General features: G+C 38.4%; 1 protein-coding gene across 4 annotated transcripts in view; it reads right to left on the bottom strand.

Moving 5' to 3' along the window:
* The window catches only part of ASPSCR1 (ASPSCR1 tether for SLC2A4, UBX domain containing), a 90364-nt gene that overhangs the window by 19158 nt on the left and 44036 nt on the right, over positions 1-27170 (bottom strand). For all 4 annotated transcript variants that reach the window (XR_014025407.1, XR_014025408.1, XM_081319938.1 and 1 more), the window contains exons 8-12: positions 24420-24559; positions 21679-21760; positions 20930-20996; positions 17656-17718; positions 17377-17429 (exon numbers count right to left, since the gene is read on the bottom strand). Coding sequence is in view for 2 of the 4 variants with exons in the window: in XM_081319938.1 (XP_081176064.1) it covers positions 17377-17429; positions 17656-17718; positions 20930-20996; positions 21679-21760; positions 24420-24559 (405 nt within the window). In the remaining 2 variants the exon portion in view is untranslated. The remainder of the gene's footprint in view (positions 1-17376; positions 17430-17655; positions 17719-20929; positions 20997-21678; positions 21761-24419; positions 24560-27170) is intronic.

The following is a 27170-nucleotide window of genomic DNA, read 5'->3' as shown; positions in this document are numbered from 1 at the left end:
ATTCTCGGACACAATTGCATTTCTCTCTTTGACATTTACACTCTGTGCCTACAGTACTAATCCTTTATCTCCTTGCTGTACAGGTTATGCTACTCTGATAGCTGAACGTGCTCTTGGAATAAAATAAAAAAAATGGGACAATGATTAAATATAAAGGAAAACAAATTAATGATGTTAGATACAGAAATCTAGAAAGGCTAGAAAGTGGGAGACTGTGAGTTCTAATCCCACCTTAGCCATGAAAGCCAGCTGGTTGGGCCAGTCACTCCCACAAGGTTGTTGTTGTGGGGTAAATAGGAGAAGGAAGCCGTATTGGATAGGTTTACTGCCTCGAGTTGTTTATAAAAATAATAAAGGTGGAATATAAATAAACAAACCAGCATTAGACACTGATAATAGTTTCTGCCTTTAAGGATACTCTATCAACAGTAAAAGAACCAGCAGTCAACAAATACGCCATGGATTAGCTCTTGTTAGGGAAGCAGTGAAACTGCATTGGGAAAAAATATTCAGATGCTGTGATGTGTCAATACCTACAAATATCCAAAACATACAGACAGCGGTTTTCCTTGTGACAATCTATGGAAGTGAAAGTTGGGAGTCTGCAAAAACACAGACTAGACAGTATATAGTTGCTTTTCAACTTAGGGTTAGAGAAGTTTCTTTAAATTAATTTGGATAGCCAAGAAAACAAACACATGGTCCTAGAAGAAAACAAATCAGAGTTCACACATAAGGCACAAATGATCAGAATCAAATTATCACATTTTGGACACATTATTGCAAAGATCTAACTGTCCTTAAGAAGTCCATAATGCTGAAAAAGATGGAAGAACAGAGATGAGGAAGACAACTAGCAGAAAAGTGGATGTATTTCATTACAACAGCAGTGAGTACATTGTTGGGAGATGTGAAGGGTCAAGTTTGGGATAAATTATCTCATAAGATGAAGCAGTAGGCGTGAGCTTAAATGAACTCCAGAAGATGGTAGAGGACAGGAAGGCCTGGAGGAATGTTGTCCATGGGGTCGCAATGGGTCGGACACGACTTCGCAGCTAACAACAACAATCTCGTAGGAAGTCTATCTATGTGCTAAGAATCAACACTAACGTGTGTGCTAGAAACTAAAATGATTAATGATATCTGAAAGGAGAAGAAGCCCAAATTCTTTGCAATAAGGGTGTCTCAGAGAAACCAGAGTTGGACAAATTGGATATATGCAGCAATCAGAATAATTGCTGGACCTGCATTTTCCTTCTTACTAATTAAACAGGCTTGGCTCTGAAATCATTGGGTCTAAACTGAACCATATTTACATTCACAATAGAAAGACATTAATAAAAAGTCAATCTGGAAGTTGTTTTTTTGTTTTTGCTTCAAAAAGCATTTTAATAAATATGGTCCCAACAACAGATTTCACCCTGCGTAACCCTTTTACAATTTGCTATCAGAAGAAAACAAGAAGGAAACTTTTGAGGTCTTTTTAGTTCTTTTGATGAGGAAACTACAGCTGCGTTCAGTCTTTGTCCAAACTCTGAGATACCTACTTTCATTCTCAGCACAAATTCCCAGCACATATTTTAGAAATTTGCCAAACTAGTCTGCTCTAGTCCTATGAATGATGCCTATATGTGTTCCTGCAGTGGAACACGTAAGGAGGAGGAAGGGAAAACATATCTGAAAAGTCCAGTTAACTTAGAACAAGTACATAAACCAGCTGGAGCTTGGCTAGAATTCTGCAACAGGGAAGTCTGCAGTTGATCAGTTCTGCCCTGAAGAACATTTTAAAATAATTCATGGGCCACGGGGGTAATGCAGCCAGCACAAACAGCCATAACAAAATATCAAAGCCGATGCCTTGAAGTCTTTATAACTTTCAAAAACTTCACGTTGCTGCCAGTCTGCACATTTGTCCTGCTGTAAACACACACATACAACAGGATGTTCACTTCAAATATAGCCTCTTTATTTTTAAGCTCATATTCATCTAATTTTCTTTTATCCCACAACTTAAGTGTTCTATTCCTCCATGGCTACCAAGTTCACAAATGAAGCTCTCAAGGTCTCTTCCGCCTTACAAGGAAAACAAACATTAGTAGTAACTTAATAACTGAGCAAGTATTTACAGCGCATCTTTAATATTTCCTTTAACTTCTGTATCTATACTCCCTTCAGCCAACACACAACCCTTCAGAGACAGAACAAGACATGTACTAGGATGGTACAAGCAAGGGAATCAAAATAGTCTTATCAAAGTGATCTCAAGATAATGAAAGATACCACCAGCAAGGGGGATTTCTGGAATGAGACTGCTGAACTTAAAAGCATCAATGCATGGCAATTGCTTTCTTGCTCCTGAAAGCCTTCACAAATAATGGTATCAATGAGGCAAATTTCACTTTATATAGGGGTACACAAGCTTATTCCTTTCATTAGATTTGGGACATCACCTGACTCCAAAATGACTCGATGTCTCACAATTTAAAACTAAACAATATGCAAAACACAATATAAAAATATAAAAGATCAACATCTCTCTGGACAGTGTGCTATATATACAAAAGACATAATCCAATAAGGGGACCATATCCACCCCATTTTAAGGTCTCAGCAGTTTTTAATGCATTTTGGAATACCCTCAGGGTGGGAGCCACGTGATTCTCTTGGGAGAATCTGATTCCAGAAGGCAAACTTTCTGATTTCTGATAGGGTTGTTTAATTAAGAGGACCTAAGCATTCCAATTCTGCCAGCTCTTATGCAAGAGGAAATACCATCGGATATAGGCGATCCCTCAAATAACCTGCCCCCCTGCCATGTACGCTTTTATAATGATAACCAGCATCTAGAATTCTACCCAGAGCACAGTAGCAATCAATGTAGCTTGCAAAGCAGGAGTGGTATGTGGCCATCCCAAGGCATGTCCATCATTGCCCACATCATTGAATTCTGGACCAGTTGAAACTTCCAAGTCCTCTTCAAAAGCAGACTCGTGTAGAGCACATTGCAATAGATAAGTGACAATATTCTGACATAAGTGACTGTCTGAAGACTCCTGATCCAGGAAAGGGTACAGTGAGGCGCATGCTAAAGATAATTTTGTTAACTTCAGTTTTGGAGAGCTCACAGTGGCTATCACTACAGCCAGGGGGAAAAAATTATTTGATCCTCTGCTGATTTTGTACATTTGCTCACTGACAAAGAAATGATCAGTCTATAATTTTAATGGTAGGCTTATTTTAATAGTGAGAGACAAAATAACAACAAAAAAATCCAGCAAAATGCATTACAAAAAAAGTTATACATTGATTTGCATTTTAATGAGTGAAATAAGTGTTTGATCCCCTATCAATCAGCAAGATTTCTGGATGCCAGGTGTCTTTTATATAGGTAAGGAGCTGAGATTAGGAGCACTCTCTTAAAGGGAGTGCTCCTCATTTCAACTTGTTACCTGTATAAAAGACACCTGTCAACAGAAGCAATCAATCAATCAGGTTCCAAACTCTCCACCATGGCCAACACCAAAGGACGTAAGGGACAAGATTGTAGACCTACACAAGGCTGGAATGGGCTACAAGACTATTGCCGAGTAGCTTGGTGAGAAGGTGACAAAAATTGGTGCGATTATTCACAAATGGAAGAAACACAAAATAACTATCAATCTCTCTTGGTCTGGGGCTCCATGCAAGATATCACCTTGTGGTTTCAATGATCATGAGAACGGAAGGAATCACCCCAGAATTACACAGGAGGATCTTGTCAATGATCTCAAAGTAACTGGGACCATAGGCACCAAGAAAACAATTGGTAACACACTACGCTGTGAAGGACTGAAATCAGTGGTGGGATTTAAATATGTGAACAACCAGTTCTCTGTGTTGATGCTACTTTTGGAAGTCCATTCTGGGCCTGGGCAGCAAAAACTTAGCTGCCAGTTCTGCTGAAGTGGTGCGAACTGGCTGAATCCCACCACCACTGACTGAAATCCTGCAGCACCTACAAGTTCCCCCTGCTCAAGAAAGCACATGCACAGGCCCTTCTGAAGTTTGCCAATGAATATCTGAATGATTCAGACAAGAACTGGGTGAAAGTGTTGTGGTCAGATGAGACCAAAGTCGAGCTCTTTGGCATCACCTCAACTCACCATGTTTGGAGGAGGAGCAATGCTGCCTATGACCCCAAGAACACCATCCCCACTGTCAAATATGGAGGTAGAAACATGCTTTGGGGGTGTTTTTCTGCTAAGGGGACAGGACAACTTCAGTGCATCAAAGGGAAGATGGACGAGGTCATGTACCATCAAATGTTGGGTGAGAACCTCCTTCCCTCAGCCAGGGCATTGAAAATGGGTCGTGGATGGGTATTCCAGCATGGCAATGACCCAAAACACACAGGCAAGGCAACAAAAGAGTGGCTCAAGAAGAAGCTCATTAAGATCCTGGAGTGGCCTAGCCAGTCTCCAGACCTGAACCCCACAGAAAATCTCCGGAGGGAGCTGAAGGTTCGAGCTGCCAAACGTCAGCCTTGAAAACTTAATGACTTGGAGAGGATCTGCAAAGAGGAGTGGGACAAAATCCCTCCTGAGATGTGTGCAAACTTTGTGGCCAACTACAAGAAACGTCTGACTTCTGTGATCGCCAACAAGGGTTTTGCCATCAAATACTAAGTCATGTTTTGTGAAGGGGTCAAATACTTATTCCAACAAACAAATACAAGGTACATTTTTCCATTGAACTTGAAGTATGTGTTGAGGCATAGATCCAGGAGTTTCATGATGATTTCTGTGGACATGGAGTGTTCTATAGTGTCATCCTCTTTGTGGGTATGGTGTTTGGTAAGTAGGTGATGTATGGTTTGTTTATCAACACATACTTCAAGTTCAATGGAAAAATGTACAAACAATTATAAGGTACCCCAATAGGTTCTCCCATATCAGTCCTTATAGCAGAAGCAGTCATGCAACGATTTGAATCCATAGCTCTAGCCACCATCCAATCAGAATTCTGGACACACTCCATTGATGACATCTTCGTCATCATCACATGCTCCCAAATTGAGGAAACACACCACATACTTAACAACATATTCCCTGGGATCAAATTTACACATGAAGAGGAAACAGACAACACACTCCCACTCTCCACCTTGATGTAAGGAGACTGGACAATGAAGAACTGGAAACCTGCATCTACCACAAACCTACACACAAGGACCAGATCCTCAGCTTCACAGCAACCACCCCATCATACACAAAAGAAGCTGTGTCCAGACCCTCTTCAGAAGGGCCAGGACACACTACAGCATCACAACACTAAGAAAAGCAGAAGAGAAACTGTTGCTTGACATTTTTCTCTGTAATGGCTATCCCAAAAACTTCATATTCCGACACTGCAGCCAAACCACCCCACCCCACCCTACCCCACCCCACCCACACCACACAACCGACCACCATGCAAAAACTAACCCTACCATACACAAAAGGGGTGTCAGAAATGACAGCCAGAATGCTCCAACCCCTATGAATAACGATAGCTCTCAAACCCACAGCCACACTCCACCAGGAATTATCCAGAACCAAAGACAAGACACAGAAGGATGAAAGAAACAATGTTATCTATCAACTGTAACGATTGCAACCACTTCTATGTGGGGCAAACATCACGTCAATTAAAAACCAGGATCCATGAACACCGGCTAGCAGTCAAACGCTATGACCCCAAATCCTTAATCACTACCCAACACCAAAAAACAACACCAGTTTGTTCGAAGCAACACTAAAATCATCGGCCACGCTAACGCCCGCCAAGCTCATGAATTCATAGAAACCTGGCACTCCACAAGCAATTCCATCAACAGGCACATTGAGCTACAACCAACCTATGAATCCCTCAGAATCCAAATCAATCACAGTGAACCGAAGACAGCACTAACCCTCAGCCAACCCATGCAACTCCCCCCCAGCAGTTCACCTTCTAATGACCCTGACCTGATGTAATCTCCCCATCACAAGGCCCATCACCAGCCTCACATTGATGACTCACCCCTGACCCACTGATAATTCACACCCTCCCACGAACCTGACCTGAAGTAACCTGCCCATCACTTGGCACACCCACACCTGAAGCCCTTATAAGCATTGACACAGACATCCCCTAAACACCGAGGAAGATGTTACCTTAGCCTGGTAACGAAACATTTGGAAACCAACCCACAAGCTCGGAGAATGAACCTTCACCCTAAAGGGTACAACTGGCACACTAGATAAAGCTGTTCAAAAGCCTTCTTGGCACCACTACATTAAGTACAAAACAACCCCCAGACTGCACACCAGTTTTGAATGGGGAACTGCCATCCTATCCAAGATTAGCAACAACAAAAAAAAAATTCCTGGATCTGGGGGGACTCCTAATTCCATAGTGATGCCATCTTGACAGGACTATGATGGAGTTGGTTGCTCCCCATCTAGCCTCCAGGGACTGGGCCAGTACCTAAACAGAATAATTTGGCCATCTCAGTGCTGAGAAATATAATATTAAAAACACATAGCCACTTAAATCAGAAATGCTGCTATCAACCAGTACTTCCAGGCCTTACCTTTATGAATTTCTCAAACAGTTGTATGTTTATGTATTCAGGGTTCATCAAACTGAAATGGAGCTGGATGGATCACTTGACATCCGTGGAGCATCAGATCTCCCAGTAGTCCTATTTATTAATTATATTAATCAAATATAATCCTTAAAAGTTCTAGCATAATTTCAATTCAAATCTATGCTATGGCTCAGTGGGTTAGGATGCTGAGCTTGTCGATCAGAAGGTCGGCAGTTTGGCGGATGGAATCCCGAGTGCTGCGTAACAGAGTGAGCGCCTGCTACTCGTCCCAGCTTCTGCCAACCTAGCAGTTCGAAAGCACGTAAAAATGCATGTAGAAAAATAGGGACCACTACGGTGGGAAGGTAACAGTGTTCTGTGTGCCTTTGGCATCTAATCATGCTGGCCACATGACCACAGAGACTTCCTCGGACAAACGCTGGCTCTTCGGCTTTGAAACGGAGATGAGCACGGGCCCCTAGAGTTGGAAATGACTAGCATGCATGTGCGGGGGAAACTTTACCTTACCTTTTACAAGTATGTGCTTCAACTACAGATGCAAAAGAAACAGATACTGAACAGTTTTTTAGCAAATGACCAGAAAAATATTTCAATGAAATGGTGTAATTGGAAGTAATGGAGCAGGTGGATTAATGGGAAATTTTGATCTATGTATTCTATCAAGAAACTTAAAATATTCAAATATTTAAAATATTTGATAAAATATTTAAAGTGTTCCAACACTTTAAAGCCACGGGACACGAAATTGATTTTTAAAAAACCAGAACTATCGCCAAAATTGAACATTTTAACAACAGAATAATCAGAGAAGCCATTGAGATAGAAAAACGCCCCCACAGCATGAACAAACAAGATGATACCTCTCGCCTACCAGCCATTTGGAAACCTGCCTTGATTGACAGACGAGTCCCAACCACCAAGAATGATACCAGACCCAAACTCATGATAACATCACATGACATCACCACCACACAACCATTCAAAAAGCAAATCCGAACCCACAACGATAACGACACACAACCACAAAACAAAAACCTAACTACAGCTGCAACATTAGCCACTTTAAACCCCTCCAAACCATACAATAAGCAAACTGACACCCACTATAAAAACATGGCACCACCACAAACACGGAGCTGAACAAAAGCAGCACAACTCACCAGTTCAGGTCTAAGGCTGGCAGCTGAGACCAGCCCATCCACTCAAAACACATCCCCACCCAATCAGAACACAGCCCCCATTCAAAACACACTCCCACCCAATCAGAACACAGCTAAGCCCCCACCCAATCAGAGCACACCTCCACCCCATCAGAACACAGCCAAGCCTCCACCCACAGAACACACCCCCTCTGGCAGTTTAAAAAAGAAGAAAAAACAGCCACCATCACACACTTCTCCCAGAAGAATGAAGCTGAAGTCACCAGCCTGAAGATGATGGATGAGATTTCATCGAAACGTTGCCCTGATACCTCCAATTCTACGTGGGAAAAAACCCGAATGACCAAAGATCTACGTGTGTGTGTGTGTGTGTGTGTGTGTGTGTGTGTGTTTGTGTGTGTGTATATATATATACATATATACATGTATGACTGGTTGCACTATCCTGCGGTCACATGACTGCGATATATATGGGGGTTTTGCCAGTTTCCAGTATTTTTGCCAGTATGAGGCAAAAAAATGCTCATTCAGGAGAATGGGCTCACTCTTACGACCACATGATTTGCTTAACAGCCACATGATTTAAACTTACATTTGCATGACTTGCTTAATGACTGCCATAACAATGGGTCTGGTCACCCAGGTAGCTTGACATACAAATGTCAGGACATAGAACTGAACTTCTGGTCCAAATTGCAGTCATAAGCCAAGGGCTACCTATAACTCCATCTAAGGATAGATAAAACCCTGGATGGATAAATATTTGGTACTGAAAAATACAATGCTTTTTTGTGCAAACACCAGTGGTGTTTAATATTTTAATGTAGCACTGGACACCCAAATTAATAGCTTTCTAAAAAAAGTGGTAATGTTCAGGTTCTGGATGTTTGGCAAGGAATAAAACTAACTGGAAAGTTAACTTCTGGGTTTCTGAGTATTTAAGAGTAGCCACCAACAGTTCTGCTCAAAACATCAAGTTTCTGAATTGCTTTAATCTTCTCCCGACTTTTTCCAGTAGCCTAGGAAAGGATACATGAAGTCTGAATAGATTCTTTCCCGTTGATTCAGAAACAAGGAATTTAAAAACTTCTAAGTCATCAAATCATTACGCCAAGGACCCACCCTAAGCCTCATTTTCTTTAATCCTAATTTTCTAGTAATGTCTTCCTGCACATCTAAACTCCCAGAGTTCTTTGGATGGATCAGGTAATACAGAATGCTCCAAGAAGCATTTAATTATTTAGGTTCTCCTGGTGTAAAATAGTGAATGACAGCTTTTGTTGTTGTTGTTTTCCCAGGAAAGCCTACATATTTTATCATCCTTGAAATGAACTAACCACAGTTAACAGCTCCCACCCAATAAAATGAGGACAAAAGAAGTACTTAGAGCACATGACTGCTGGGACAAAACATTGAAAAGTGAATGCATCATAATTTTGATTGTAACTGTAATTACAGAATCTGGAGACTAACAATTGTGATGTAAAAATTTAGGACTGCAGAAGCCTTCAGAGGAAGACGTTAATTTTTATTCTATCCCAGCCCGTAATATGTTGGAAGGACATATTGGAAAGGGGTTTAGTACTCTGTCTGTCAGCAGGATAAATCTGAAAACAAAACAGAACAAGGACCAAATTTGGTGTACAGGAAGAAGTTGGCAAAAGAAAAACTATAGAGTTCAAAAATGTGCCAGATCCAGCTGAGGTTTGCAGAGATTAAAAATCTAGAATATATAAATCTCAGTGAATTCCCTAAGGTGAGGCAGTTGGGCAGTTATTCAGAAAGCTGCTGACTCTTCCATTCTAAGCTTTCCTCCTTCCTGGCTACATAATCCTGCATATGTAGGTGTCCTATATTTCCCGGTGCAAACATAATTGCGTACCACACAAGAGAAGTTATGGGTCAGACAAGATGCAACACAAGAGGAATAACGGGTCAGACAAGGACAGTACAGGCACACACAGAGAAACAGGCACTGTACATGCATACAGTATATCCAGATAGGTCCCTGGGGGGACAAAGTAAAGATCATACGTATTCCATATCTCCCTTTGTTACACAGAAAACAATATAATGTACCTGCTACAGCAATTGCTGGTGAAAGAGCAGAAAGGACTCAAGAAGCTCACCTTGCTGACAGAAATAACACAATTGTTTATCTTGATTTTTTTTAAAATGACTAAATATGTTCAGTAGCAACTGATACCTCTGACATTCTATATGTTGTCTTTTTTGCTGAAACCCCAATTTTATTGGGAAGGAGACACCATGACTACGTGTAAACCAGGGGTAGGCAACCTTGGCTCTTTTATGACTCGTGGACTTCAACTTCCAAAATTCCTGAGCCAGCCAATTCCTGTTGGCTCAGGAATTCTGGGAGCTGAAGTCCACGAGTCATAAAAGAGCCAAGGTTGCCTACCCCTAGTGTAAACTAACCAAGGATACTTGTAAACTCGAAGGCTGCATGCTTACCAGATTAAGCCTGCTAGTCTCACAGGGGCTTATTTTCAAAGGTGGCATCATAGACTCATCACCCTGCCTGGTCAAAATTAATTAACAAAATTAACAAACAAACAAAAATTGATTATTCTATTCTACTTCTAACATTGCAGGAATCTATAAACTCCAGAAGTCCAATTGTCCCCATTGTGCTTTATACTCTTATTCTTAAAACAGTTCATCAAGATGCAAAGAGGAGGAGATAAAATGGGGAACAACGGGCAACGCAGCAGGATCAAGGAGTGGGAATATATGCCCAGAATCTGATGGCTAACGTTCAAAACGGGTGCAGAAAAAATGAACAGGAAATAAAGGAAAGTACCCTGTTATAGAGAAATTTTCAAAAAGTTCTCCAAGTCTTAGGAATTGACCAAAAAGTCAAGTTCAAAGATAAAAGTGTATGTCAAAGTATATGTAGATTAGGAATGTCTGGTTTCAAAGGAGGATAGACAATTAATGTCCTGATACAAGTCAGAGGGGGGGGGGAAAGATGCGTTATCTAGCAGCAAAAGCTTGGCAGTTATAAAACACATGCAGTCAGGAACAGCTAGGATATTATGTATAAAGCCACACAGTTGTAACATGAAAGTATAGATTCTGTCTCTTTCATGAATGCACAGACATGCACACTCCCACTAAAATAGTGATATTCAGTGGTACTATTTCTGCTGAATAGTATCATTGAATAATATGAATTAACATTTTCTTCAAAAGTGAATGACGTCCTTGTTGCTGTTTGATTAAAAGGTTCAAAGGCTGATTAAAGTTTGCAGCCCTTATTTGGTTTACACCCCACTGCTAATTTCAGAAGGCCAACCAAGATAGAAAAAAGTCCCATTTTCAGATACCCAGTTTTGCCAATATTTTATATCAGAAGCCCAGTTTGGCTCTTTTCCAGTAAGCCTTCTTATGGAAACTTCTGATTTCTTCATCTTCCCACCAGGACAGATGTGTGAGAATCGAAGATCACATTGGGTGGCAGCTGTGGGCAACATGGCACAAAAGAAGTAAAGATGGGAGGAGCTGCTTTCTCAGTAAGCGGGAAAGTCGCCCAGTTCAAAGACTCACAGGATCTTGCCACTAGCACTTCTGCTTTTAATTAAAATATCTTCAGTGGCTTTGAAGGAGGAGAATTACAGGGAAAGACACTGAACTGGCTGCTCCCCACCACAACGACATTGTAACTCAGAAACAAAGGCACAGAACCTTCTGTTCCAGTGTTGAAGGCTGCAAGTGAATCTGAGTGGTAGACAGACTCAGGTATTAAAATCACTTTCAAGGCCGTTCTGCACCATCTGTTTATTGTCCAGTAAGAACCATTTGGTCCTAATTTGCTATATACAATCTTTATTACTTCTGCTGATTAAGCTTACACGAGAGACTTCCACCAGCCCAGTGCAGTTCTTCAATCTACACGGCTCAAAAGAGCTGACCTTCACACTTTTGTGAACCCTCTGTACACCCGTGGAACAATTCCTTCTGTACTGCAATTAAAAAGTGCATCCCCTACATTGTGTTCATAACTACAATTGTAGAGTTAATTCAAGAGGCGCACTGCTGGTGAGCAAAAACAGTTCTCTGGATCTCTACTACAAAGGCTCAAAACAAGTTATGCAAAGTTTCATTCATTTGCAGTTGCTTCATACTGTTGAGACATGGGCACAGGGTGCATGATCTGCACAGGCCTACTCACATACGTGAAATATACTTCCATGTTATTGTTTAAAGTAGATAGTTAATGAAAACAATTGGGCCATCTACCTTTTTCTTAAAAGAAACTGAGGTTTGTGTCCCTGCATTATGCTTTAGTTTAGTGTAAAAAAGGGCACCATTTTTAATAGAGTGATAAGCTAGACAGAGCTAACCCAAAGACACTAAAACTCAAGACTGTATCTGTTCTACCTTGTTTCCAGGAATAAAGCAATATTTTATGAAATTCTCTAAAGGATAAACACTCTTTTGGTCTAGAGTTGCCATCTAGCCAGATCTTTTGTTTTCCTTCAAAACAAGAAAAAACTTTCTGCCCAGGCAACTACCCACAAGTAGTATGTTTGTAAAAGTAGAGTACTACCCTTTGGAAATACTTTTGGGGAAATCATGCTAATTTATGGTTAAAATGTAGCTCTCTGTTTTGCTCATATAGAAAGGCCCTTGGGACAACATCAAGAATTAAATAGTCTACGTATCACACAACCACAGCCTAGAAACAACAAATATGTAACAAGGCTGAAAAGAACATAAACTCAACATATTTTCCTAGTGAAAGGGGAAAGAGGCCAACGTAAGCATTGTAACAAGAAATAAAATGTTATTGGTAATTCATATAGATATACTTTTTTTGGAAACCCAAACTTTTTGGCAGGAGATCTTCAGTTAGACACATTTATCAAAAGGAACGAAGCCTCAAATTTCGATGCAAGTAGCTATAGTACCGACTTTATATGTTCAGCACTCTTGACAGCAGCTGCACTTGTATCTCATCCACAAGAAGTCATGGAATTTGGAAAGATCAATTATAAACAACTTCAGAAGAACTCTAATCCTTTCCTAATTCAGTGTGCCGCCTGAGAGGCTATGAGATAGACTATGGAAATGAATTCCTAGTAAAACTCTATATAACCTATCAACCTCTAAGTGACTCTTGGCATATATCACATTCTGCAAGCAATATTTTCAGATCAGCTAAGCTATTTTTCATGCAAAATAATAATAATAATAATCATCCTGCAAGTCTCTTTCCATTCCACCTAAAATCTCACCCCCTTTATGAAAAGTAGCCAGTTTATGCAAAAATCTTTTATGCGAAGAGTTAAACTTAGTCAGAGCAAGCTTTGCTAAAAATCGAGGACACAATTTTTCAAGGCCTCTGAAACAGAGAAAGATTGTTCACTTGGCAAAAGTATGCTCTTCTCAGAGGCCTGGGGGCTAAGAGATCAAAAGAAAGAGAGGGAAGAAAGAACAAGCTGCGTTGACCCACAACAGGGAGGAACTTTTACAGAAGTTAACAAATTAACCTCAACTAGGAGAAGCAGAGGAAGGTCAGTCTAGTGATCTTCAGAACAGATAATCAACACTGTGGGATTATAGTAACCATAAACAGTGACTGATACCAGGAAATAAAACATAACTCATCGCATCTGGGATGTAATGGTTGCACAAGGGATCCTATCTCCTTTCTATATCTTCCCAAAGTAGAGAGTCGTTTCATGTTTTGTATACCACTTTCAAGCATGACGGTGTTGCCTGATTGGTAAAAAGCCTACAATTAATGCAAAATATAATTCAGAACCTGGATAGCAATGTAAGGCTTACTCACAAAATGCCTACAATATAAAACCGACAAACAGAGCCTTGGTGGAGCAGTGGGCTAATGCCTCCTTAAGTAACACCAGCTGCCTGCAATTAGTGCAGGTTCGCATCCCACCAGGCTCAAGGTTGACTCAGCCTTCCATCCTTCCGAGGTAGGTAAAATGAGGACCCAGATTGTTGGGGGCAATAAGCTGACTTTGTAATAATGCCGCTTGGGGTGTGTGTGAAAGCCCTAATAAGCAGGCATATACATAGAATGAAGGCTACTGCTAAGCTTGTAAGCCGCCCTGAGTCTTCGGAGAAGGGCGGGATATAAATAGAATTAAAAAAAAAACTGTACAGGAGTTTTTAAATAACCTAAGGCTTACTGCTGTTGTTTTATTAATTCTGGGAAATGAACCCAGGATGATAAGATAATTAAGCTATCTACAATACTTTTAACACTCCATTACAAGAATATGCAATTCTTTCATAACCCCTTGAGAGTGGTAGTACTGACTGATTAGTCATTAGGTCACGGGTGTCAAACTCGCCACTTTACGTGATGTGTCGTGACATATTGCAGCTTTTTTTGCATTGCCGGAGCTGGGGTGGGCATGGCCTCCATATGATGCAACCGGCCCGCAGGCTGGCAGTTTGACATTCCTCCATTAGGCCATATCAGAATACAAAATATAAAACACAGAATAGTAATAAGACCATTATGTTAAAAATAGAATAAAAGAAATAAGCATAAGAAAATTGGCATAATTTGGTATAGACATATTCATTTCCAAAAAAGCAAGACAAATGAGAAGAACAAAATCTGTTCAGGGCACATATTCAAACCTTCCGTCCACATTAACACCATATTTTCCTTAAGAAGAGAAAGATTAGAATGAAACATGAATTGTTTTCTCTCACTTAATACCCCATGCACTTTGCAAAGCAGTAGTCATATAACCTAAAAATAACTTGGACTGTAGTATCGCAAGACAGTTGAGCTGAATAATAAGTATGGGTAGTTAATGTGCCCAAATAAGAACAAGATACAAATGCTTGCAGGCAGAGGATAGACCAGCATTGTTATTATTTACCAATCAGTGGCTCTACAGAGAGATAATGTTTCCCACAGTCTTTTAAGAACTAGGAGACAGGCTTAAAACTTTGGTTTGTTTTAGAAATAACTATGGGACAATTATTAAACAATATCATGGCAAACATGGAAGACTGACTAAATCAAAGGCTATTCTGTTTGGCATGTGAGACGCATGTAGCAAAAATGTGCTACTCAATGTAAAGAAGGACAATATTGTCTTGCTCAAAGGAAACAGTACTGTAGTTTTAAAGGAACTAACAGAAGACAAGCAATTTAACTTATGGTGAAAAAAGTAAGGTTCTACTTTTAGGCAAGAAAAACCAAATACACAGATACAGTATAGGCAGGACCTTGCTCAATAGTAGTAACTGTGAGAGGGATCTTGAAGTCCTAGTGGACAATCACTTCAATATGAGCCAGCAGTGTGCTGCAGCTGCCAAAAAAGCCAACACAGTGCTAGGCTGCATTAATAGAGGGATAAAATCAAGATCACATGACGTGTTAATACTGCTTTATTAATGCGTTGGTAAGGCCACACTTGGAATGCTGCCTCCAGTTTTGATCACCACATTGTAAAAAAGATGTTGAGACTCTAGAAAGAGTGCAGAGAGGAGCAACAAAGATGATCAGGTGACTGGAGGCTAAAACATATAAGGAACGGTTGCTGGAATTGGGTACGTCTCTAGTTTAATGAAAAGAAGGACTAGAGGTGACATAGTGCATGGGGTTTTTATTGTGGATTTTTTATTACCATCTATTGTTTTAGCTCGGGCTCCTATTTAATTCTTTTTTAATTTTTGTATTCTGTATTTTTACATGTGCCCTGTTCACCGCCCTGAGTCCTTCGGGAGAAGGGCGGTATACAAATATAATAAATACTAAATACTAAATGATAGCAGTGTTCCAATATCTCAGGGGTTGCTACAAAGAAGTGTGTGTGTGTGTGGGGGGGGTTTGTCAAGCTATTCGCCAAAGCACCTGAAGGCAAGACAAGAAGCAATGGATGAAAACTAATCAAGAAGACAAGCAACCTAGAACTACGAAGAAATTTCCTGACAGAACAATTAATCAGTGGAACAACCTGCCTCCAGAAGTTGTGAATATTCAAACACTGGAAGTTTTTAAGAAGAGATTGGACAACCATTTTTTTTTGAAATGATATAGGGTTTCCTGCCTGAGAAGGGGGTTGGATTGGAAGACCTCCAAGGTCCCTTCCAACTCTGTTATTCTATTCTGTTCTGTTCTGTTCTAAACTTCGTATCACAATAATGCTCAAATTTACAAAGGAGTTTTAGTTCTCAAAAATCCCTTAGGTATCTTTCTCCTTGCTGCATCCTGAAAGATTCATTTTGCTGGACAAAAACTGTTAAATACATTACTATATAGCATTAGAAATAGCTGAATCCAATACCTTTTAATTATTTAAAAAATTTGATCCTGAATTTGATTATTTGTCACTTTGTTCTATTTCAGGCAATCCTATGTCTTAATTAGATGATCATGAGAAAAACTTCCATTGCTCAAAAACTACAATACTATGTAGCTATTCCTTTCTTAACTGATATTAACAATATTGTGACGATGCCATCTGTAACAGATTATCTCTAATTAGAAAAATGTTGGTAAAAAAGCATGAAACAGTTACTAATGAATGATAATGCTGCTTGTTCCCCCTTAACATTTTGTGACAGAGAAACAACGATTATGTAATAAACATTTTCATCCAGAAGAACCTTAACTCCAAGAAGGTGAATTATTACCCAGTTAAAGCAGTAAGAATTAGGATAAAGAGAGCCTTGGTGGAGCAGTGGGCTAATGCCTCCTTAAGTAACACCAGCTGTCTGCAATTAGTGCAGGTTCGCATCCCACCAGGCTCAAGGTTGACTCAGCCTTCCATCCTTCCGAGGTAGGTAAAATGAGGACCCAGATTGTTGGGGGCAATTAAGCTGACTTTGTAATAATGCCGCTTGGGGTGTGTGTGAAAGCCCTAATAAGCAGGCATATACATAGAATGAAGGCTACTGCTAAGCTTGTAAGCCGCCCTGAGTCTTCGGAGAAGGGCAGGATATAAATTGAATTAAAATAAAATAAATAAATAAAAATAAATAAAGAAATTTCACTGATCCAGAAATGTAACATGTTAAAAACTAAATAGGGCCTAAGCCAAATCAAAATGTTTCTACTTTTCTGTAGAATTCCAGAATGTTCTGTTTATTTCTGGGCAACGTTGAACTTCTCCTGGCTTTCCAGGCTTGGTCCAGCAGTTTTCAAGAAGTAACTTCTTGGAAGGAAGGTTGCTTTCTGGAATTCCAGACACAGCATTGTGAATAAAACAGGCACGTTTTAGGGCTGGATCACAGACTCAGCATGGTCTGGAATGAAACAATGTTTTCCAGATCAATGAATCCTGCATCCATTCTAATATCCAATATCCTCCTTCATGTTAATTCTGCCATTCTTTTATCAACAAACCATTATTCCACTCATTACCAGGTATTGGAGGTCTGGTAAGACAGATTTTCACAATTTAGAATAAAAGAACTATTGATAGAATCACCTATATGCAAAGCAAGAAGCATTTCAAGAAATTCTAGCACAAGAAATCAAGTCATTTCAACTGTCCTTCATTTGATAAAGATATACAAAAGTCATCATTGCTGATCTTAACAAACAAAATTATTTTATAATTTTAAAAAATGAATGAGTTATATAACTACTACCTGAAAAAGAGTCAAGCCATCGTCACTCAGAATGGATCTGGGTGGTGTAATAACTACAATAAAAAGAATAATTTCATTAGGAAACAAAATGAAGGAAACAAAGGTGGTTTAGGAAAGATCTAGGCACAGTGAAAGTTTGTCTCACTACCTTATATATGTCTCACTACCTTATATATAAATACAATTTATGGCTTGTAAAAATAATTTTCTCCAAATCAATAGTAGCAACAGACCCAGAATGTTATCTGTAAAAATTATAAAACATAAATCTGAACTTACACAAATAAAATGGTATTTCTGAATTTGCAAGGAGACTTTTCACAAAGGCTCTCAGAGCACCAACTGTTAAATAAAGCAAAAAAAAAGGTTAGTATGAGCTGCACATACATTATGAGCACCATTCTCTTTGATGGTATATTTTAAAGAGAATACCAACTTAGTCTTATCTCAAAGACTGACACAGTAGAAAGCAGAAACTTTAAATTACCACCATCTTTATTGAGTTCATCCTTTGATTCCAGCATTCATGTGGAACATTTTGCTTCTATATTTAAAATCTCCTTCTCCATCCTTAGAAGACTGGCTGGTGAAATGTTAGTTATCTTTCAACTATAAAAATTCTATTCTTGCAGGCAAGAATTAAAATTGGTTTATTTACACAAACTCTTCCAGCACATCTGTCTATCTCTATCCCAAAGTGATAAGGGTTTTTTGTATGGTTTCTGTCTTATAATAACAAGATCTCTTGCCTTCAAAAACCATTGAAGCAAGAAGTTTGAATAAGGGAAGCTTTTGGTTACCCAAATATAACTTACCGGTACTTTGAAATTATAAACAATAGAGACATTTTGAAAACTGATGGAAAATTAAAATGAAAAAGCAAAAACAGGATACTGATTGAACATACGGATATTAAGTGCAAATCCAATTAAGATATGTTTTGGTTAGAAAAGTTATCTAAAACTGATATTATTGATATTATGAGAAAAATGTAACAAAGATGTTGATATTGAATTGTATATTTACTAATAACAATAAGAATTGTATTTGTCTAGCGTGGGAAAACAAGTACTATTGGAAGAAGAAAGGAAACATTTGATGGTGCAATATTGGATCTAGATTGAATAAATTAATATATACCACTGAATTACTAATGGACCCAGACAACACATTGTCTATTAAGTACTTGATTGTAAAACTAGAAAATTAATTAAATATTTTTTAAAAAACCAGTTGAAGCAGCACTGCTTACCTGAGGAATATCTAAGGAAAACATTTACTAGCAGACACTGGGTACTGCCATGATGGTAATGAGAGATGATACAAAGAACATGGCTATTTCTAAGTGGAGGTAACAGCCAAACCATTCAAAAGCAAAGAGTAAGTAATACAGTAAAGATGCAGTGCTGTATATTTATGTTCTCCCAAATCTGCACATATAAGAATTGGAGATCCAGTTAAATCTCCAGATAAGCCCTCTATATAATCATTATAGTAAGAGAAGTTGGTGGTATAAACTGTCAGAAACGAGGATTGACTATGTCAGAGGCTGGTGGATTTCATCATTAAGACATTTACAAGCAAAGAACTGATAATCATTCATTAATAATGCTATAGCAGTAAATTTGCATAGGATTAGGATGGATTCTCTAGATTTCCTTCCAATTCTATGATTCTAAGCTGGATCTCCTAACTGATAAATTCCACCTAGCCCAACTCAACATGCTGATATAAGAAAGCAGAAACATTAAAATTACCTACTCACAATAGGCTTGGGAAGGTCAGCAAGTGGGGTTTAAGGGGTTTAAGAGGAGGCAGGAAAATCACTAGAGTAATAGAGGAAGATACAGCAGGAGAAAGAGGGCGGGCCATTTTCAGTGAACATAGACTTGGTGTTTGGTACGAGTTCCACATTCCAGCGCCGTATGCTTAGCTTCAGACTCTGGCCAAATCTCCAGAGGCATGGACTTTCAACTGCTGCTCACAAATGTCAGGTCTGTTTGTAATAAAGCCTTCCTCATTTGTCATTTAATCATGGATGAGAGAGCTGATCTGGCATGTATAAGCCGGTTGGGCATGAAGAAAGAGATTGCCCCCTTGGAAACGTGCCTGGCTGGGTTTCAGGTGTAGCCTCAGCAGAAGAGTATTCATGGTATTCTGGTGGCAGTTAGAAGCATTATGCCACAGATTACCAGGCATTAGACTATTTTCCAAGTTAACATCTAGGATCAGGTACCAGAATCCTTGCTGTGCAGTAAAGTCTCTGAGTTCTTTGACTCAGTGGTCAGATCAACAGTGAAGATCCACAACCTTATAGGCTTGAAGGATTTGAAGCTGCCTTCTCTGAGGGCATTCATGGATGCTATAGTAGTAGTGGACCTGACCATGCCTAATTATGCCCAACACATAATTATGGTCATACTTTGAACCTTGTCTTCCTGTTGGGGCACTGTTTGTGTGATCTGAATTGGAGGGAAATTATCACAACTTTCCTGCCAAGGTCAGACCACTTTCTGGTTACTCGGGGGGGGGGGAGCGTGATGAACTTCCTAGGCTCTGGAAGGAGCTTGGGATGATCCCTGAAGGCTTTATGCATAGTTCAACTTAAGCCTTAGTTACTGCTTGAAATGAAAGGGCAGCTAGGCCTTTGTACATATTGTGCCCTTTCCTCTTCCTCCTGGATTATGGAAGAACTGAGAAAGCTTTGCGTTGCAAACCAATTGTACCTGCACATGGACATTCATAGTCACCTCCACAACAGACTACTGAATAGATTAGGAAACAAGCTGTGCCTGAGGCTGCCTTTGAAGAGTAGCCAGAAAAATGAAGTTGATCAGAATGGAGCATATCCTGTGGGCAATTATGGCATTTTAGCTTTGCTACACAAACTGTACTAATTCCCAATAGGCTGGCATGTGCAAATCCAGCTGTTGTCACCTATAAAGGGCACAGGATACTTGAAAGACCACAACTCTGTGGTAGTCTCCATCTGCTATATTAGAGGTATTTTTGAGTCCAATCAAGTAAAGAATATTATCACGGTTCAGGCCTGGGAGGGATTAAACATTCAATGGGGAAAAGAGACATTTCTTTGGGTGCGTATCCTACTTTGCAGTTAGAAAGTCCTAGATTTTGCTATTTAAAGGTGCAAGGACTCTAGCTTTCCTCTTGACCCCCAGCACATTGAAGCAGAGTGGTTGATTCAAATTCTTTCCAACTCTTTTTTGGGCTCTGGCTGAAACTATGCTAGACCAACACCCTGTTTGTCCAATGGGCTCATCTGGGCATGAGTAATGCCGTGGTAAGTGGTCTGAAAAAGAAGCTAGCAGGCAGTTGTAGGAAACACATTCTGTTTAGAAAACAATCTCAGCTATCTCCCATATGACTCAGTTTTCCATACAACAAACTTTTAAAATAGCAGTAAAATAAAGCAGCTAGAGATGTGTAAATCTTGTTAAGTCACAAACATTAGCTTGATAGCAAGGCACTGTTGTCCTTTTTTCAGTTTGCTTATTTATATAAAGCCGTAGATGGGAGATAGATGTACTCCTACCTGTTTCGCTAGGGTGAAAGAAACCTTGCAGAATGTGGCGATCTGGGAAGTAAACACGTAATACCACCTAGTTGAAGGAAAAGAATCAGGCATCTACTCACGTAAACAGAAACATTAGGTTAGCTTCCTGCTCGTTTGAATAATACCGGCCCATTTTCAAAAACTTGCTTCTTTCCATGAATGGGCAATATAGCTTGGTGAGACTATACATGTAGTTTTCAAGCCTTTTTAGAATGGTGGAAACTGACCCAAACAGATGTTTTAAAACAAACTGCAACATAAAAAGCACTCAGGGAAAGCCATGTTCAGCTGAAGTGGCAGAGATGGCAGGAAAATTCAAATCTTATCCTCACTAGAAATTAATTAGGTAATTTCTGGATTTGATCTAGAAGGTTGTACTTTAAAAGTATTGTATAAATGCTAAGTATTCTCACTTCATTTTAGCAATAAAACTCTTGTATCTCACACCAAAAGAACAAAGAACATGCAGAATAAAACATGCAAGAAATCTGTCCTCTGCCCTGCTTTAAAAGTTCTTTCATGGGGAATCCTAAAACAAGACAACACTTACTGCTATTCAATGAGTATTCCAGTTCTTCCAATTCATGTAAAAAGAAGCAAAAACAGTAGTGGAAGATTTTTTTATCAAGCCCACATATTATTTACTACTTCTATATTCCTTTCGGTCACCAACACCTCTTTATTTCTAATTATGTGGAAAATTCATGATCACACAAAAAAAGGTTTACCTTTGGATAACGCTCTAACTTTCCCTTTGTTTGAGCTTCTCGCTGTGCCTTTGTCATCAAGGGAGCTTCTTCTAAACTCCTCCTGAGAAGAGACAAGACTTAGCAGACTGCCATAGGTTCATTCATTCTGACACGATCCTTTTGCTATCATCAACTTCTGTGTATAAAAGTTCCCTAGCACACTAAAGCTTAGATTCTTCAAAAGACAGACGCAACTTGAATCCTGCAAAACCTGCACAAAGTCATTTTAACAAAAACCTGTTGTTCCATTTTTCCTAAATAGATATCAGACAATTAATTTTGAAATACTGGAAATAACCATATTTTTATATAGCATACCTATGCTCTGTAAGTAATGACTGCATCAGTATCTTGATTAATAACAAATTTAGACTGTCATAATGCATTGCAGAATTTGTTTTAATTAAGAATAATATACCATTTGCAACAGACATATATATCCTTATCATTTTTCTCCCTGAGGATATATCACAAAAGTTGGAATTGCAATAAAAGTTGAATCTCTGTTGTCTTATTTTAGAAAATTATTGTACAGATCAGTATGATTTATACACAATTTATCCATCTTTGTATCAACCTATAAAGGAAAAATGTCAATAAAAAGATAAATTTAATTTTACATATAATGGAACAAAATCAACAAAAAGTTAAAGGCAGACATTTAAAATATTGATTCAAAACAGATAAAAGTATTTATTATCAATGGAGAACTGACAGTGAGCTTAATAAATACAACCTTGCAACTCTTCTCAGTCAGAAGTCCTCCAGAGGGCTACTTCCTTAACTCAAAATTCCAGCCAGCAGGGTCGCGGCTGGAATATTTGAGAATTTAGGCCCGTGCATTTAGAAAGTGACCAGTTTGGGAAGGTTTCTTATAAACATATTTATAGAAATTAATTTATACCCTATCAGGTTTTACAGAAGAGTGAAAGAAAACCAGTCTATAAAACATATGAATATTTAAAAAGCGTCAATAGCCGGTGTGCTTACAGTGTTTTAATAAATGATTTTGAAAAGCCAGAAGAAAACAATAGAACTATATCTTCTGTAATTTAGCACGCTGTCTTTGCTCATATTAACACAATTACTTTCATTCTATGTTATTTATTTAGCTCACTTTTTGTTCAGGAGCTCATGGTAGTATACTAAACATCCTCTGCTCCCACTTTTATTCACAAGCATCTCAGGTTACCCACTGCCTTTCTGCAACTGAGGGTGAACTTGGTCAGAGGTTTTGCTGGTGCCGATGTAATATCCTAATCACTACTTTCAATGGGGCACCCAATGTAATCATCAATATACAATGTGAAGTATTGTATTATTTTGAAATATTCTCCAGGAATTCTCTATAATCTGCTGCATCTATCAACAATTGGACAACCTCTGTTTCCTGTGACATTTCTTCCCTGTATATAGTCCCATTATATGGGTACTTTCTGGATTCTTTTACCTGCAGATGAAGACTCCAGATTTCAAATCAGTAATATCACAATTCAGAGGACACAGATATTGTGACTTAAAAGTAGCTCAGACTTGCTTTTTGGATTAACACTTGTGAAGACTTGCTCTATGATCAAAGGGAACTAAGTGCGTTCATTGTGATATAAACAAAGAAACCATGAGCTTTGTTCACCATTCATCCATCCTTTTTCCAGTGTTTATAACAGATGCATCTAAGCAGATGACAGTGTAAAAACACTTCCAAGCAATTTTGTGACCTAGATGAATTGGCTGGTATTCCTGGAAAGTAATAAGAACTAAGAAAATCCTAGTCCAAAGAATCTTCAGCATTGCAAGAACCAGAAATTGCCATCCACATATATTTGCCAAGTCTTAGAGACAGAAATGTGTGTGGCTAAGAAAACTTTTCTACTTAAAAAGTCAAGTTACAAATTACAAAGGAAATTAAAGTCTAAATAAGGTACTTACAGTATAGAAGTGGATTTATCTGCTACTGCTGAGTCTACATTCATACTTTCTTTGAAGTACATGGTACTTTAATGTCTCAACAATCATGTTTAAGAAAATACTGCATCAATGTTAAATTATGAACTAGATTCTCTAGCATTAGAGGGAATCTGGTAGTACATTTTCTAACTAATTTTATGTTATTAACAAGTGTATTTTTTGTATGACAGAATACAAGTATCTTCTCAATAAACAATAATGGTTGTAGTTGAGTTTTTTTAGATTACTTGAAACTTTTAAATGCAAGTCCAGAAACTCTTGCTAAATGGTGCTGTTAAAGCCTTGTTTTTCATTTTGGAAAACTGTCTCATATGTAACCTGCAATTTACATAACTGACCTGTATTCCCTTCCCTCCACCCCAAGTTAAATCCTACATCAGTCTAGGTATTCTATGCCTTTGATGAAATAAGTGTGGCTCATAAAGCTTATGCCTTTTAATACAGTTTGTTAATCGAAATAGGTGCTATTAGACTTGGTCTGAGGGAATTTTTTTGCTATCATAGACTAACTAATATAGCTCTCTTCCTACAAAGTTAGTACTTAGAGAAATCTCCCTAGGCAGGTGAACATACAACTAGAAGACTACAAGAAAAATTTCCAAGAATATGAAGAACATTAAGTATAACTGGGAAGCAAATCCTGAGCATATTCATTGTTTAGGATTCTGTCAGAATCAGAGAAACAAATCTATATTATATACACATTGGCCATAAAAGATTATTACTTAACTACTAGTGAAAAATAAATTTACCTTTCATTCTGGAGCTGGGCCAAACGTTTTCTCACATCATCTACTGTAACCTCAAAGAACTCATCAGGAAGATCTTGTGAATCAGACTCCAATGGCTCTTGAAGATCAGGATGGCATACAATTGGCTCTCGCTCCAAATGCTGTACAGTGAATATAAATTAAAACTTGGTGCTTGAATCCATCAAGGCACAGAATCCACACAGCACAAGGAATATAATCTTTGCACTTAGAAAAAAATGAGTTTTGTAGTAACCCCACACAGCACAAGGAATATAATCTTTGCACTTAGAAAAAAATGAGTTTTGTGGTAACCCCACCAACATTTCTGAGCAATATATTTAAATTTTTCTGTTTACTACATAACTTCATAACTGACTATGCCATGATTTTTCCTAATGTAAACTCTATCCTAATCTTCACAGAGTATACATTATATAAAAACAGCACCATCCTCAGAATTCATGTTTGACTACAATCTTTAATCTATGTTAGAGATATACTACCTTTCTCAGGCAAAGAAGTTCTGATTTTAGGGGTTAAAAACGTTACTTTTTATATCCATATTATAAAAAACCCTTTAAACTCGAATTAGTTCCATAAACAAAGAGCCACCATGCCTTAGCTGGAACTTTCTGGTGTCATCTAGTGATTAGCTGAAGTTTTATAGCCTGGATTTAGTAATCCTATGTAAGTAGGCAGGTTATTTAAAAATGGAAGGAAGAACTTTTTATTGGAAAATATTGATTGCTAGTTACTTCTAAGCATTTATTATTAATAGTTTTAAAACCTTTGAAAGATTGCAAAATGAATATAAATAACTACATCATCCAAACAATAATACATACAGTTCATTTATTAAGTTGTTTGATTTGGGTGCTTTAGCGGCCAAATCAGTTGTTTAAAATAAACTAGAAAAGGCTTTTTATGGAAATCAAGCAGCAACTAATATTATCAACAATTTTAAAAGATTAAAATAAAATTGGATAATGAATGAGCTATTTGGAACTAAGAAAAAATGATGTTCAATTTTAGGAAATATCCAGGGTAGTTCTTTCAATGTAAAACCTATATTAGTTTCACATTTAAAAACAGTACTGCACTTTTCAAAAAGATTGGTTACCTTTTATTCTTCTTATATTGGAGATGCAATACATTCAAAGAAATATATTATAGCAATGAAACTTTTTTTGTTTTTATATCACTATTATATATACATGCATTTTTTTCTTCTCCCTTTTTTCTTTTATCTTTAGTTTGTTCTTTTTGGTTTTTTAAAAATCTTATTCTTAATGAATAGTTTGGAATCAAATTAGTAAATTTCATTTTCAACAGTTACCGGTATTTGCTGTACAGTACTGTAATCTTTATTATTATTATTATTTTTTAAAAAAACTTAGCAAATGTATCTCAATATGGCCTGGAACTATTTATCACTTATTCTTGTGTAAACGTAGATTTACCCATGGAAAGATGTCAATCAGATAGATAAACCTGCTGTAGAAAATCTAGACTCAGGAAAGACTAAACATTATAGAAATTACTGTATAGAAGTGGCTAGAAAGAAGAAAAGACTGCTTCTTTTAGTCAGTGACTGACTAAAATGCACACACTGATGTAGTTACACAATAAAATCTACTAAATGAAACTGCGCTCTATGAGAAATAAAGTTTCCATTCCGTGCATAAAACTTTCTTAAGCATGGGCTAGGTTTTGCTAGTTCTGATAAACTAAATACTGCGCAATGGAACTTGGCTGACACATTACGAATCCAGAGCTATAAAGCGATGGCACCACTTGGTCTGTACGGTTAATAGGCTGCTTTGAAAACTAGCATCTTTGACCATCAATGATCTGCCTGGCCTGGCCCCAGACTCCATGAACTTGGATATTCCTATTTTTAGTCACCCATACCCCCACATCTTGATTTCTCTAGCATACCCTGTTTTTGCTCGCCTTCCCACCCATCTACTGTCCTATCATCCTGACTTCTCTCCAGCACCGCTACCCCTCCCGCCCTGAACAAGCCCTCTGGGAATAGAAGGAGCCTCTCTCAATTATCAGTAGAGACAACACAAATTACAAGGCAAGATTTCCTCTATTTGTGGGCACCGGAGGGTAATTTGGAAAGTTAAAAGAGTGAGGTTGCGTGGGTGGACCCTCAGCTACTTTTAGAAAGTTGAAGAGAGTCAGGTCTAACTAGAGGGTGAAGGAGCCTGATTGTAGCTTTCCCTGGGCATAAAGCACAAGGAGTACCCACGAGCTGCCAATCTGTCCTTTCACAATGACTACTGTCGCCTAACTCGAGCTCTTTAGAGGCTGGGCTGCCGTGTACATGAGCAATTGTCCTGAAATGAGAATCATGGATTCCTCCTCCTCCTCCTGGATTAGAAGAAAGAGAGTTGACAACTTCGCAAATCTGAGTAATTTGTCACTCAGCCCCATTAAATAGAAATGGGGTTGAGGGTCACTATTTCTAATTATCAGAACAGAATGGACAACGGGTGGTCATAGGGATGTTAGGGGACTGCATGAGAGCCCCTATTTCTATTAATGCTTGATAAATAAATTTCACACAACTTCTGATGGAGTCTCCGTAAGACCAAATAATTAATCCAGAACCTAAATACTATCAACTATATTCCGCTAGATATTTTTTATTTATTATAGCAAAGAGTAGCAAACTAAAGTAGGTAAAGTAAGGAACTCACAAGAAACAGCAAATATAGCAATTAACACAAAGGAATGCTTAGC

This window comes from Vipera berus, assembly GCF_964194415.1.
Source record: "Vipera berus genome assembly, chromosome: 2".
Taxonomy (NCBI): domain Eukaryota; kingdom Metazoa; phylum Chordata; class Lepidosauria; order Squamata; family Viperidae; genus Vipera; species Vipera berus.
Note: the sequence above shows the minus strand (reverse complement) of the source record. Positions and strands in the feature narration are given on the sequence as shown.